The sequence below is a fragment of the Ovis aries genome, chromosome 1, assembly GCF_016772045.2.
Source record: "Ovis aries strain OAR_USU_Benz2616 breed Rambouillet chromosome 1, ARS-UI_Ramb_v3.0, whole genome shotgun sequence".
Classification (NCBI taxonomy): domain Eukaryota; kingdom Metazoa; phylum Chordata; class Mammalia; order Artiodactyla; family Bovidae; genus Ovis; species Ovis aries.
The window spans coordinates 42,623,644-42,639,886 of record NC_056054.1 but is presented as its reverse complement, the minus strand read 5'-3'; the positions used below and the strand labels follow the sequence as shown (position 1 = coordinate 42,639,886).

The following is a 16,243-nucleotide window of genomic DNA, read 5'->3' as shown; positions in this document are numbered from 1 at the left end:
GATCGTGAAAAGTGTCAGTCATGAGCTCCCAGGAACCATCCTACCTTGTCTGACAATAAAGGAAAGAGGCGAAGGAGAAATATCTAATATTATAAAAAGCCCTAAATCCAGTTTTATTTGAAGACAGATTAGCCAGAACTTCCTAGTAAAGCAATCAAGTAAATTCTTTTTTGCTAAAGCTAACTGAACTCAGTTTAAACTGTCACCTGCAAGCAAAAGAGCATAAATGGATACTTTCTGAAAATCTGAATGATAAAACCTAAACATAAGGATAAGATTAATGATTTACTGGACATTAATGTTATTTATCGAGCATTTTCTATGTGTCAAACACTGCGCCCCTAAGTGCCACACATGACAACATCACATGTAACTCCTGAGAAAAAGCTCTATAAATACTTGCTATTTTAAGTATTTGCTATTTTTTAGATGAGAAAAAGCAGGTAAGTAATCTGTCCAAGGCCAAATGCCTAGATAGCCTCAAGTTCACTGACTCCATATTAAGTTCTGTTAACACTATTCTGCAACCATCCAGTAACTCAAATGTTTACAAAGTGTCTATGTTTTAGATCACTTGAGGTATACTAAGGATACAAAGCTGAATAAACAAATGATTATAATATACTCTGTTAACTATAAACGATCACTTACATAAATTTAAGAGAAAAGCTTTATCAATATCTCTTCAGGATACTCAGTAATAGGGTTTAAAGCAATGAAAAATTCTAATCAATCTGCCAAAGAACTTCTTACTGTGTGGATACCAAGATATCATAAAGTCTTGTGATTCATATCAAAATCACCCAAACTAAATGCTCACTGTTTTGAATCTGCTCACCAAATCGATGAAAAATACTCTATAAAACTTTTTCTATAAGGGAAAAAGGCTCTAATCAGCACTATCCCTTTGACAGTTTTATTTCATAGTGTGGTTTACTGAATAGTTTAACAAGGGTTTGGTTCATGTGCACAGGTTAACCTAAATGCAGATGAATTCTTAATCATCATGACAAAGGTATGAATTTCTATTACAGAACTATAAAACCGAGGAAAGAACCTGAACCACAGTGACTCCTCTAAAGCAGTAACTGTGTTAAATCTCATCTGATCCTCATACAATTTAACATGCTTAAATTCTCAGAGTAAGAAAGCGTCCTGAAAAAAAAAAGAAAGCAATTGCTTTCAAAAATTAGCTAAAATGGAAAAACATTAAACCAAAACTAGAAATTGTGATCACTATTCACTGTGATATCTAATAAGGCAAAAATGTTAAAAGACAAACATATTAAGAAATAATTGAAACTGCCTTTAACTGTAACGTTAATTTGTCACATACAAAAAAATAGAAAACCCAATGGATCATTCATTTTTGTACATAATTACAATGATTTACAAAAACTGCACAGAATTTCAGTATACAGTAAGGTCATTCCATATTCCATATTCCATATATATGTTCCTATATATTTCAGAAATTAACTTGAAAGCTATTACTAGTGTGTTAAAACATTTCCGTTGTCACTAGAATTTACTAGAGCCTGTGATACTCCCATAATGACTTCTGATCTGGGGCTCTGCCCTAAAAGCAGATGCTTAGAATATAGAGTAAGTTTTCAGAGAGAATGTTAAAAAGAAAACAAACAAGACGACTTTTATAACTCCCAGAGGCTCTGCATATGTAAGCTGAAATGTGGAAAAGAAAACTGAAATAAAAGAAGTGAAGAAAGATTTCTAACACTGAGTGATGTCACACTGCCCATGAACTCATTAATCTCTCTCTCTCTCTCTCTCTCTCTCTCTGGAACTTTCACAAAGTGGATAATTTGAAATAGACTTAAAAAAAAAATCCTCAAGTATTCTGTTTTCAGAAGTTCAAGTATTTAATCTTTATGACTTACCTTAGCACTATTAGACAAAAAAATGAACAAAAAATCATACAAAATTTAAGTACACAAGTTTGTTTTTCCAAATTAAATAACACAAACATCAAAACACTCAATATTAATAATATTAAAAATTTCAGGAGCAAACAAGCTTTTTATATCAGTTGTTTACACTTAAGTTTTTTTAAAAATCTGTCAATGGCTTCCACTGGAACAAAATAACCTACAAAATAACCTTTTAAAGTATAAATTATAAAGGTTATAAAAAGGTATATTCAGAGTATTTAAAATATAAAAAAAGATTAAAAGAATGTCTTAAGTCATCTAATAACACAATACCAAACAAGCATTCACTTTTCTTTTTTGGCTGAAGAAACAGAAAATATTCCTTACAGATATGGAGTAGGGGTCTTCTTTCATAAATCATGGGGTAACAAATGAACTGTCATGTTCTTATCCCATTATAAAAACAGTTCATCAATTCCTGCTTTTTAAAAGCATGAATTCAGCTATGTAAATATATGAATGACCCACCTTTTTCATTTTCTTTGTATCTACAAATGCCAACTGGAATCTCTGCTTGAAACATGGAGCCCACCATAATCTCCTATTTTAAAAAATATAAAATGTTAATAAGATGGAGTAACAGATTTTATGTCCACTTTCTAGATTTACCATCTTCCTGGGTTAACTGTTCCTGGTTTCTGTCATAAAATAGTTACAACCAATTAACTACCTCAGAGGAGTATTGTGAGGATGAATGAGTTAATAATAGATAAGAGCTTGGACATGATTGGATGAAAGTATCAGTAATAATGATGGGGTGAAATGCAATATAGACAATGGATATGAACTTTACTTTAAAATATGGAGAAAAAGAAATAAAAATGAATTCTTGTAATTCAACTGATAAGATAACTCTAAAAAGCAGAAATTTCAAATTAAGGTATTTTCAGAGTACCCACTCTAAGCTATGGTTTCTGAATCAGCTTCCCTGGGAAACTGAGAAATGCAAATACTCAGGTCTTACCCCAGACCTACTGAACCAGAAACTATGAGGATGGGACTCAGCAATTAAGTATTTTAACAAGCTATCCATATAATTCGGACACACAATGAAGTCTGAGAACCAGAGCTTTAAGGTAAAGGAAATAACAAAAACAGTTTGAATAAAGCCCAGTAGAGGCCAAATAAATAAAACTTCAAACCAGATGGATAGGTAATCAGTGCCTAACTTTCATTAAAACAATGTAAGATGAAATCATAACTTCTCCCAAACATAATTAAATCTTATTTTAGGAAATCTGGTAATCAATCTATATAGTCAAAACACAGCTGTTCAGAACGACAATTAGAGGTCACCACTGATGAGAATTTATTAATGTAAGACATAGGGACCAAGATTAATTACATGGGCCCTCTTCTGTCTGTGGCTAAATGTTAACACAGTTACTATATTTTCAGAATAAAGACTTACGTAGGAAAGGTATGAAATCATGGTCTAGTAAGTTTAAATAACTCCTGGGATTTGAAGAGTTCCTCTCTCCTATTACTGTTTCCCACTGATGCTAGAGCTTCATTTTATCTAGTGTAACTTCAAAGACATGTCTATGTAATAAATTTATTGCTGCACCTGTACAGGAAAACCAGTTAGTTTTTCTAAAAATACCACACACGCATTTTCTCTACTCAAACATAGGAATTTTCCTTATATCTTTCACTATAAAAAAGATTACCCTATTGTCACTTCTTGTGCCCCTTTTAAGTTAACTCATCTCCACCTATCAGAGAATAAATAGTCAAGTTATCAACCCCAGCTAGGGTGCTTCTATAAATATTCAATGTCTGGATCCATCCTAGACAAAATAAACTCGAATCTCTAGATGAAGGCCATGGTAATCAGCATTAAAATTTCTTTAAGTGATTTTAACATGAAGCCAGAGTTGGTAATTTCTAGCTTAGTATAAAGAAAAGACACCTCTTCTTTTTCCTATTGCATTCAGAAACTTTTCACCTTAAATTTGTTCTGTAGGCAAACGAAGGAAAACAGCATTTAGGAGCATTATGTACCAAGTATCTATGCAAATTTTTTATTTAATCCTCAACAACTTCAACAAGGCTGAATTTGCTGTCCCTATACTGTATGTAAGGAGATGAAACTCAAGAAAATGAGTTTCCTTAGGATCACACTATTAGTAAATTCTGGGCTATAACTTGAACTCAGGTTTGATTTCAAAGCTGTTTCCTCTACCCCAGGTTTCAATAAAAATTTAATTTTGTCTTACAAGCCTTAGAAGATTAATCTCTGAATCCTGACAGCTTTTTACAAATCGAACTAAAATAAGACAATCTGGATTTAGTTTATTATATAAATCTGGATTTGCTTTATTACATAATTTTCCTGAGGATGGGACTAATACTTCTAGTAATGAGGGCTTGAGTATCTCCCCCATGTTCTCCCTCCTTTGAGTTTGTACTGCTTCATTTAAAAAAAGAAAAAATTCAAGGCTCAATCAAATACTCTATGGGGACACTCCAGATACAAAATCAATTTATACTGGAGAAAAAACAAACTTGGATATGTGGTAGAAAATAACAGTTTAAGATGATTACCAAAGTTTCCAGCTTCTCTAATTTTAATTTCTGCATGATTTAGTAATCAGAAATGACTGAAGAACACGCTTAAACAAGTTACACAAATAGTAACTTCTGTGATCATTTTTTTCCTGTCTTCAGTCCCATCATTTTTTCATTAATCATTCAAGTTATTAATAATTAATACATGCACTGTGATAATCTTTCCTTACCACTTTAACCCACACTGATGTCTCTCTTTTCTAAACCTCTCTCTGTGGTGGTTTAATCGCTAAGTTGTGTCCAACTCTTGCGACCCCCATGGATTGTAGTCTGCCAGGCTCCTCTGTTCAGGAGATTCTTCAGGCAAAAATACTGGAGTGGGTTGTCATTTCCTTCTCCAGGGGATTTTCCCTAACCCAGGAATCAAACCCAGGTCTCCTGCATTGCAGAGAGATTCTTTATTGATTGAGCTACAGGGAAGCCAACATCTCTTTAGAAACCCATAAATATATCAATTCTGGCTGAAGCCCATAATCCGTGGGTAGCACAGTCCAAGGTCATTTTAATACTTCATTCGTCCTAGCTCCAACTACAAATATACAGATTTTTCCTTCTTTTAATCCACAAAGGGGGTTATCTCTCAAGTGTGCCCCTGGCATCCAGACCAGACAACTTCAAAGAAACTAACAAACAAAACACAGGGAAGGAGCAAAAGTATTGACTAATTAAGCAAACAATCATGACTTAAAAAGGCCAGAAAGGCCACTCGACTTTATATTTTGGGCTATTCTGCCTCCCCATAAACGACTGTTTATGCACTAAATTCAGAATCAGACCTAGGGAAAAGAACACCAAGGGAAAATAAAACCAAAACCCTCAACAGAGATTCTAAGAGATAAATCAGGTATCTCTCTCAACAAGTATGACATCACCTCTTACAGATGACTTGTCCTAATCGATTCTACATAATAATATGACACTTCTTCCTAATAAGTCAACTGTTTGGCAGCAGCTTAAAAATTCTTCAGTTTAACCATGAGATTAATTATACACTTGTATAATTAAAGACCATGTCATTATCTTTAAACTCATTTTAGAAATTAATTATGGATAGTTATACCAAAGTCCAAATCTATCTCTTCACACAATATACTCTGAGCTGCGAGTATCAACATTAAAATGGGACAGAAAAATCTGTAATCTAACTCATCAAACAAAATTTACTTAACAAATACCATAGCCTCCACAATTGTTTTCTCAAGTAGATATATATATACAAAAAGAAAACATCACATGTGATACTTTTTACAGTGTGGCTAACAAAAGTCTAGTTCCTAACTAGTTTAGAAATTTGGATTTGTAATTTTGCTTTGAGTACCAACTTGTTTAACAAAGTATGTTTTTTTTATATCGTTATTTTATTTATAAGAAAATTTATGTTATTTCTCACCTGGATGTATTAAGGGAAAATCTGAACATATATCAAACTTTTGGTAAAAGAAGATACTTGGCTCTTTAAATATTAATTTATCTAAGTTTTGGGAAAATATGGCTCTAACTACCTTTTTCCAGTCTTCTGATGGTATATAATCTTCATCTTCTTCAGATTCTTCTTCTATTTCACTATCTAGAATAAGTAAGACAATAGTACTATAAAATGATTGCTTAGCCTGTCCATTCTTACATCTACCATCAAATACTTAAATATGCCAAAAAATATTTGCAGAGGTAGGTCAAGATATTTTTAGTCAAATATTACCCTGTCAGTTAAACAAAAACAAAACTCATACACCTTCCAGGACAATCTTCTTAGATAACTATATTTTCATGAAATAATACTCTACAAAAAACTTTAGGGAAAAAATTGATTCAGAGTCAAGACAATCTGTTTCTAAACCTAATTCTGCTTCCAACAGCCTGGTGACAGAAAAACTATATGATCTCAGTTTCTTCCCTTATTAAATGAGAATTGGGACAAAATAATAGTTTCTGAACAGTGCTCCTTAAAACACTTGAGAATGCTATAACATCACTTTGGGGGAACACAGGAAGAGTGCGCATGTGTATCTCCCCAACTTCTGTTTTATTCAGAGCAGGCAAATTGCTATTTGTTTACATTTTGAACTAAGAATGCCTTTACATAAAGGAGCGGGAAATCTGAAAACCACTTGATTGTCAGCATCTTCTCAACTCTACAATGGCACACAAAATTCAAAATGGTAACATCACACACAGAAATTAATTCTTTCTATGGAAAAGCTAAGATGGGCACTGTATGTATAGTTTCCATGCATACTGAAATAACATCTGAACTATGATATATTATTTCAAGACGCAGTCACTTAGTATTCCACTTTTAAGCAAATTTTGGCAATGGACCTGCTCCTGGTTTAACTAGGGGAAAAATACATTTTCTCCAAATAATTAAATGTAATTAATTTCTCTGTGCAGTGGTAACACTTTTCAGTTGGACTGTATCTCTAAATGAAAAATTCACAATAAAATGATCACCAGCAGCCCTACACTGACCTCTAAACAAAAATGTGTAACAGAAGTCATTCACACAAAGCAGTAACCATGTTTAATCAATTTTTACTTTACCACACTTCAGGAGAGGTTATTATATTGTATCCAAGTATTTTTCTTTTTTAAATATAGAAATTTAAACTACATATTTAAACTAACAACACTAATGGTTAACTTTTTCTTACCTTACTTCTAAGGTAAGGATTCTTGCTTAGAATGAAAACATTATGGAGTAGTGATACATGCAAATATTCAAGATACATACGTTAAATGTTGTATCGACTACTGGTCAATGACTTTGAGGAGGTAGAAACATCAGCAGAGTTCTTTCTCTGTACAATATATTCCTACCTCAAGGGCCAACAATTTCTTTAGACTTGGGAACCACTGGTTAGAGAAAGCAATGCTTATGAATATTATCTAGACTGAGAGGCAAAGAAAGCAGAAAATGGAAAACTGAGGAAAAGACTAGGAAAAATAAAAAAGATGACCATGAAACAACAAATTTAAAGAACAGTCAAGAGTGGAAAAAAAGGAACACATTCAAAATCAGGTATCATAGTGACACAATAATTACAGTAGCATATTCATGGACAACATGGCACCAGTACAACTAAACTAATAATCTAGAACAAAATCCCATTACTGATGAGAGAGATTTCCAAATCAATGAATTCAGAGTATTGGAAAAAACCACTAAAATATTAAATAGCAAAAATCATATAAAAAAATAGTAACTAATAATACTTACTCGTATCAAAATATTTACATCGACGTGGACGGATTATTTCCTGGGCATCTTGAGAAGCAACAGATTGAGATGGATCATCATTGGAAGACTGAGTTTCATCCTCTTGACCTGAGGAATCTTTTATATTCTCTTCCTGTGGAATAACACATTAAATCTCTTTAAGAAAAAAAGTGCTACAGATGAAAGGTCACAGTATTCCAGATAAAACTAGAAGACTATATGAATATACCATGGTTACACAAGATGCTAACAGTAGAGAAAGTCGACTAGAGTACAAAGAGATGCACTGAATTATCTTTGAATCTCTTATGCAAACCTGAAGTTATTTCAAAACAAAATAAAAATGAGTACAATTAACCATTATTACTTTAAAAAAACAGCATTTTAAAAGTTGGTACAAATTTATTTAGAACAGGCATTAAAAAAACAGGAATGACAGAGCAAACTATTGCCTCTCTGGAGTAGATTACAGGGAACTTCCAATTTGCATTAAGATATGTCTATATCTTAAGTTTTAACATTTAAATATGTTGCCTTTAAAGTTAGAGTGAAAAGAAATGACAAAAACAAGCAATCAAAATCAATGTATCAATAAAATTTTAACTTCAGGAAGATAAAAATACATGTATAACCTTACTTTATTTTCCCCACTACATCCACTGTTATCATCATTATCAGCATCTTCATCATCTTCTTCCTCTTCCTCTTCCTCCTCCTCATCATCTTCAGGTAGCCGAATAGTACTATCATAACCATAAAGGCTGAGAAGTTCATGAATCGGCATGTCGCCTTCCTAAATAGACCGAACAAAAGTTAAATTTTTAACAGATGACATTTCATATTCCTATCATTCACAAATCTTAATACAGCAGAATATTCTTAGAACTGTTATCAAGAATTCACAAATCATAAAAGGTAAAACAATATAATTCTGAAACCAGAAAAACCCTAATCTTTACTATTCTTTTCTGCTTCAATTCAGTGACTGTACACCAACAATCAGTTCACATTTACTATGAGTACCATACATAATTTGGCAGTGGGGAAACAGAAACCAAGAAAGGGGAATGAAATTCAGAGCCCAGCCAAAACACATTAAAAACAGCAATAACATACATGAATGATACTGGATTACATCAGCCATATATTCTTTCCTAGGGTTATGTAAAATCATTTCACGTAATCTTTACTGTACATCTTACAAAACTGTTGTGCTATCTCCACTTCATAGATGAGGAAACTGAGGCGAGCAGATTAAGCAATTTCTCCAAAAACCACACAAGTTACAAGTAGTGAAAACAGATTTTGAGTCTAATTACAAAACCCATACTCTTTAACAGTGTATCAGGCCGTTTCAGCCAGGGACCTGAACCTCCCCCAACCACAAAAAGCACACTTTCCTGAGGGTGAAATGAAGAAATATCCACGTTATGAAATGAAATGAGATTTCTGCAGAAGGTACTCATTCTAATCAGTAATACAGTGTTACAGAGTGTCAGCGAAACATGACAAAATTATTAAAAGAAAATTTAACCCAAATAGTCTGAGCCTATAACATACACATACACACTCTGAAGAAAAACTTAACCGAGTCAGTTTAGAACCTAGAAAAAGGATAATCGTGAAATAAGACTTTGTATTTCTCCAGCAGTACACAGTCTTACTCATGGACAGAAACAAGTTTAGCCTGTGTGTGAGATACCGTCTCATAGTGAGGATGAATACATCAGATTGGAGGATATAACCTGATGGTACTAAATAATTAGATCATACAGTTAACTCCCATCACTCAGAATTTGTGTGTAAAAAGCAAATAATGATAATTTGGAAAAAATTTCCTTATAAAAGAAATAGGAAGAAAATGCTGTTTAACACTTCTATTAATATTTCATATTGTACATGGATACTGTAGTTATAAATCAGTTTGTGAATCTGTTTCTGAAAGAAATCAATGACAAGTTGGTATACTTAATTGACTTAATTACTGTGACCTTCAAAGTACAATAAGAGATAATGCTTGAAGTGTTCAAGGATCTAGTCCCTCCAGACACCTGGTCCAGTATAAGCATTTGGTACAAAGAAACAGAAATTTAGGAATTAGGAGTCAGGATTTAAGAAAAAAGAACTTCAAAATCAAGAAAGAAATAAGAATATGATGTAGAAAAGATGGGTTAAATAAACAATGATAACATATAGCTGCCATCACATCTTCTATATGCCAGGCATTTGTGATAAATGCTTTGATTCACTACCGTATTCTTGTTTCTTAACAAAAACAAAGTGAGAATATTATACTATCTTATTTGATCTTTAAAAGTACCGGATGAGAGTGGTACCTTTATATGTAAATAAGAAAGCCAAGCAGAGAGAAACATGATGTACTGACAGAGACTTTATTGTAATACCCAGAACTCTTAATCTCAGCTCATATTTTCCATAAACTTATTCTGCATCGCAAATTAGAAGCAGGTTTAGCAACTGAAGTCACTTCTATGAGCAAGACGCCACTGAGGTCACTATTATGAATAAGGGCCAAACCAAGAAAAACACTTTAGTGTAGGCTTGCAACCAACATTCACATGGACCTTGAGAATTTACCAACAGCTTGTTTCATAATATTTCATCTTTAAGATTACCTTAATATGCTGTTATCTCTAATTTTTACAACTGCGTTTAACTGATACTTTGAGAGATCACCAAAAGAGGTATGATTACCAATAAAATAAAACATAAGTTTAAGCAAACTCAGGGAGATAGTGAAGGACAGGGAAGTCTGGCCTGCTGCAGTTCACAGGGTTGCAAAGAGTTGGACCCGACTTAGTAGCTCAACAACAACAGGCTCTCTACCTTTGATCTGTCTTACTCAAGGGCAACAGAATCACCTTGAGGGCTTATTTAAACTTACAACTGAACTCTACCTCAAAGATTAGCAGGGCTGAGGTGAGGCGTGAGTTTCTGCATTTTTTAAAGTACCAGGTGATATTGATGTTGTTGGTATGAGACCATCTGGAGAACCATTCTCATCATTTCTAGGATAAGGTAACTGCAAACCAGGCTTTTCAGTGGAACATAATAAATTGTGATCATTATCCTTAATAAAGCTTGTCACTAACAGCTGACATCTAGCTCAGTTATATGTCAAAAAGATAAGTAATCTACCAACTGCATGGAAAGAATTTTTTTCTTTCTTTCTTTTAACTATCATTTGGAAAGTGGAGTATCTGACTTTCATGGTTAAGTCCAAGATTTTTCTCTCTTGGCTACACATATGACAAGTGTGACTTGTTTTATAAAAACTCATTTCTCAAAGAAAAAGTTGGCAACACCCCCAATACTGACTAAGCAGAGAACAGAGTAGAGTCAGAAGTGATTGATCACTGTATTTGAAAGAGAAGTGCCGAATTAGAGAAACAGTAACAGAATTGGCAGAGAAAAGTCAAGACAAGTCAAAGAAACAACTGAACGACTACAGAAACAAAAAATGAATAAGCAGGTTATCCTGATTTGCAGTAACTAAAAAAAAAAAAAAGGGCTGGCTAGTTTTTTTTAACCTATTTTCTCTAGTTTTACTTAGTTTCTAAAGGCATCTGTCATAGTCTACTTTTGATTCATTTGAGAGTAGCTGCTGAACAATGATTGACGCTATAGAAGGGCTTTGGGAAAATTATGCACACAACCTATTATTCAAGATGAACCTAGGCAGGGAGAAATTTAGTTTGCTAAGTTGGAATCCACTGCTATCATTTATCAGAGCATAATCAGAATCTGAACGAAATTAGTGACTGTGGTAAAGAACAAACAAGGGACCCCACAGAAGAAATCAACAGATTTAACCACGGGTTAAGAGTGATCAAGAGGTCCCTGTGACACTGACTCTCTAGTTCCAGATACTCCTTCGACCTAGATATATATTCATATGACATCTAAAAAATATTAAAAGCAAAATAAACGTCTAAAAAAGTTTTGACAAACTTCTAAAAAGTTTACTTTCGGTCAAAGCTGGTTTTATCACGTGTCAACAAAATAACCCTGCCTAGTCCATCAAGTGGAGAAGGCAATGGCACCCTACTCCAGTACTCTTGTCTGGAAAATCCTATGGACGGAGGAGCCTGGTAGGCTGCAGTCCATGGGGTCGCTGAGAGTTGGACACGATTGAGCGACTTCACTTTGACTTTTCACTTTCATGCATTGGAAAAGGAAATGGCAACCCTCTCCAGTGTTCTTGCCTGGAGAATCCCAGGGACGGGGGAGCCTGGTGGACTGCCGTCTACGGGGTTACACAGAGTCGGACATGACTGAAGCGACTTAGAAGCAGCAGAAAATTCTTGCTTAATACTGAAAACTAAAGAATATGTAGTGGTATTATGCTTTTCTTAGGAATCAACTTTTAAATTCTGTTGCCCAATATCAAGTTATTACGAGTAAGCAGCAAGTTAGAAACAATAAATTAGTAAGCAACAACCATGATCCACATAGTATTAAAAAGTATCTTACTTGATCTAAGGTATAAAGGGAAGTCCTAACAGCAAACACAAATACAATAAAACCCCAAATCTATTTTGCTGAGGAATCTCCAGTTTCAAATTCAAGTATCATTTCTTGTTGTCTGTCAACCAGTCCTTTCCTTCTACATTCATTTTTCCAGAAATGTTCTTTCCTCCATTCCAAACATGTATTTTGACTGAAAGTTTACCTCCTGGACTCAGAGCATCTAACTCAATTGGAATCACTGCATTCTCTGACCATTCATTTGAAAACGGCACATGACCCAAGCTTGAACATAATTTGTTTCCCGATTTTTACCAATAGCAGCTAAAGAATATAGGCTGTATCCCAAGCAATAAATCTTAGAGCCTGAAAACTTACAACATATGACAAAAATTGGACTGAAAAAGGACACCAGCATGTAAAAAGTGTTCTGGTGGCACAGGAGTCCCTGAAGTCTAGACCTCGCCCCACCCTTAATGAAATTACATGAGCCTTACAACTAAATCTTCATTTTGCCTAAGCCTGCTCAAAATGGATTTCTATTATTTGCCCCCAAATATTTGAAATAAAAAGTAATGCTACCCTGTAAGGCAAAAGTTGTTATTCCCCTCTGGAAATAAAAAAAGAGAGGATTAAATTGGCTGACAGTACACTATACTAGGACCCATCAGTTACCTGTTCCATAGACTTTCTCATTAGCTTATACTACCGAAGTCTATGTTCTACCACATATTAAAGGGCTTTCCTCAAATTAATGGAAACATCACAATAAACTGTTCCCATTCATACAAGTGTTAAGAAATGGGAGGAGCAGAGTGAAAAAAATTATGAATCAAGTACAGGGGTTCTCTACAGTTTTGGCTGCAGTTTGTTACAGATTTCTTTGAGAATTTTATGAATAACTATTAAGATTTGAGTGATTATCATGTATCAGACATTTGCTAAATGCTTTACATATATCATCTGTGTAATAACACTGAAGCTTAATCACGTTAAATAACCAGTCCAAAGTCACACACTGATTAAACAGTGCAGCTGAGTTCTTAAAAGAGGCAGTCTGACTTACTACTTTACAGAGCCCTTATATACATATGCATACTCCTTTCCTCGAAACATGACCCTAGGTTAAGTGTACATCATTCTTAGGGAGAGTGAAATAAGACGTGCTGGGTTGACACACTATAAAAATAAAGAAACCGGACACAGTACAAAATGAATAAAAATACAGGCATGTGGACTATACTTGCATATTGTGCTTTTAAAAAGTAAGTTGTCTAAGTATTACAACAAAAAGAGGGACAATCATGTCTGTATAAGCTGAAGGGAGACTAGCTGGAGGTGAAAACAGCATAGACTTTTTCAAAGACAAACATGGTATCTGAAATTAAATTTGACATTTATCTTCAAGTAACAGGGTACAGTTACCAAGCACCACCAGCAGTATTGTAAGGATGGAGTGGTATCTGTCTCCTAGCTGCAGAGAAAGTGGCTCCCTCTCCCTCACATCAGGGGATTAGTCATTTACTGCATGTGGTAGCAGATGATGGCCATTCAAGGGCCATCTGGTGGATGCTGCTGCTGCTAAGTCGCTTCAGTCGTGTCTCACTCTGTGCGACCCCCATAGACGGCAGCCCACCAGGCTCCCCCGTCCCTGGGATTCTCCAGGCAAGAACACTGGAGTGGGTTGCCATTTCCTTCTCCAATGCATGAAAGTGAAAAGTCAAAGTGAAGTCGCTCAGTCGTGTCTGACTTCGCGACCCCATGAATGGCAGCCTACAAGGCTCCTCTGTCCATGGGATTTTCCAGGCAAGAGTACTGGAGTGGGTTGCCATTGCCTTCTCCGATTTGGTGGATAGACATCTCTTTTTATACTTGTTGTGACTTACCAGGAAATGAAGTTGGGAAGAAGGAAAGGGATTGATTTTCAGGCAAGAAGGCCTAAGAGATAAGAGTGACAGTTCCTAAGGTAGCCAACCTCTTAGACTGGGCTTTGACTATAAAACTAGGAAGAGATGATGAAGACAGTGAATTCTTCTTTATAGTACCCATGTTGGAGCTTTTTTCTTACCTGTATAATTCATGTGTTGTGAATAATTAAAAAAAACAACAACTCACATTTTAATCTTTATTCTCTAGCTCTGGAGATTCACCAAGTAAAATGTGCTTAGCAATTTAAAGTATTAACATTGTTATAACATGATTTCGCAAAAATACAAATAAAGATAACAGCTGATCCTGATCTCCTTTCTCTGAAACAGACTGCTACTGTTCAAAGTGAGATGGTGGGTTTTAAGTGTACATTTGAAAAACAGAGTTAAATCTGCATATCACCATTTTTACAAACTAAAGTTTACTATGGGAATGATTCTGACACCTCTTCTAATATTATCAATAAATTCTAACCTGTACAACTAATTCTCTTAAAACATTTAAATGATAAACTTAACTAAAATGTCTTTTATACTGGTAAGATTCACATATACAAATGCTAACAATACGTATCAAAGCTAGTTTTCACTTAAATTTTAGAATTCACATTAATGAAGTTAAAGCTACAGGCTATGCAGTCACTGATAACTCCTGAATGAAACAACTGTAAAAATTTTACCACATTACATCAAAGGTCCTTTTCATGCAACCGAAGTACCAGGTATAAACTACCCTACCAATTCCTGACATAACTATAATGTTTTACTTCTATAAAAGCAAATCAGTCATCAATAACAAAAACTTGCGCCTTTTGTTTTAAATAAAAACAAAACTATTTTGGTTTGGACCTAACGAGTTTACAACTATAAGAAATTCAATATACTTGCCCTCTAGCTTAACTGCAAGCTACAGATGAAAGCACTGGTGATTATATGCTACTTACACCTAAGCCTTAATTACTCCAGGAAAGGTTAGAAGTAGTTTCAGAGAAGGTTAAAGACTGTCTGGTTGAAAAGAATGATAAAGATTGGCTCCCTTGTCTTTCTCTCCCTTTGTATATATTCTACAAATAATTCTATTTTAATTATTTTTTCCAAAAAAGGGAGCATCTGAAAGCAGATTTTGGGGTTGTAACAGACCGAGGAAGGAAATCGAATAAAGGGAAAAATAGGAAAAGACCACAATATGATAAAAATTTTAGCAAAGTCCTGCAGTAATTTTGTACTAGTTAAATATAGCAGGCCATTTGCTGAAATAAAATAAAAATTATTCCACCTCATAACCTATTTTGACCATACTTGATTACCTCTTGAGTAATTACTTACTCAAATTACTTGAATAATATAGAATGTGAAAAAATGGAAAATATAAGATTTTCTTCCTTTACCTTTTATCCCATGGATGGGTTATTTAGAAAGAAAATATATCCAAAGTGGTAAATTTCTTTGAAACAAGAGGCAAATATTTGGAAATAATTGCCTTTCAACTTCATGAATACATGAAGCAACCATGACTGACATTTAAATCAACTGTTTCCTTTGATGTTTGCCTAGGTTCTGAATCATCCAAGCAAATTATACTAGTCTTTTGAATGCTTTCTAGCCTCTCCTAAAGAATGGTTAACTCATCCTTGAAAAGCTTTTTAACAGCTCTACACCATTACCACTAAGATCAATGCTGTTGTCTGGCTTAAAATAACAAAATACTGAATTGCTTAGGTTTATGGATTAAGCCAGTTTTAATTACTACATGATCCAAAATGGAACCGACAAAATTTGACTTGGTCTAACTATTTTTTCAGCTCTTTTAAAGTTCCGAACTAAAATTCTGAAGCATAGATTAATCTTTATTACTATAAGGGTATAAGAATTCATTTTTCCGTAACAATATACTCCAAATGCTTAAAGACTGGCGTATGTCTTACTTCTTTTTGTTCTGAAGTGCAGCAGACTGTACACGTAACACCTTTTAATGATAACATACCAAACTGATTTATCCATTCATTCAAAAATGAATTCAGTGACCACTCTTGCTATGTGCTATGAAATATACTGGTAAACAGACTATCCCTCCTCTCATGGAACTAAGG

At 34.2% G+C, this 16,243-nt stretch overlaps 1 protein-coding gene across 33 annotated transcripts in view; it reads right to left on the bottom strand.

The window, feature by feature from the left end:
* MIER1 (MIER1 transcriptional regulator) overlaps nucleotides 1–16,243 on the bottom strand; it is a 66,319-nt gene that overhangs the window by 28,109 nt on the left and 21,967 nt on the right. For all 33 annotated transcript variants that reach the window (XM_042249405.1, XM_060410760.1, XM_015092042.3 and 30 more), the window contains 4 exons: nucleotides 8,375–8,530; nucleotides 7,738–7,870; nucleotides 6,023–6,087; nucleotides 2,418–2,490 (listed from right to left, as the gene is read on the bottom strand). In XM_042249405.1, coding sequence (XP_042105339.1) covers nucleotides 2,418–2,490; nucleotides 6,023–6,087; nucleotides 7,738–7,870; nucleotides 8,375–8,530 — 427 coding nt within the window. The remainder of the gene's footprint in view (nucleotides 1–2,417; nucleotides 2,491–6,022; nucleotides 6,088–7,737; nucleotides 7,871–8,374; nucleotides 8,531–16,243) is intronic.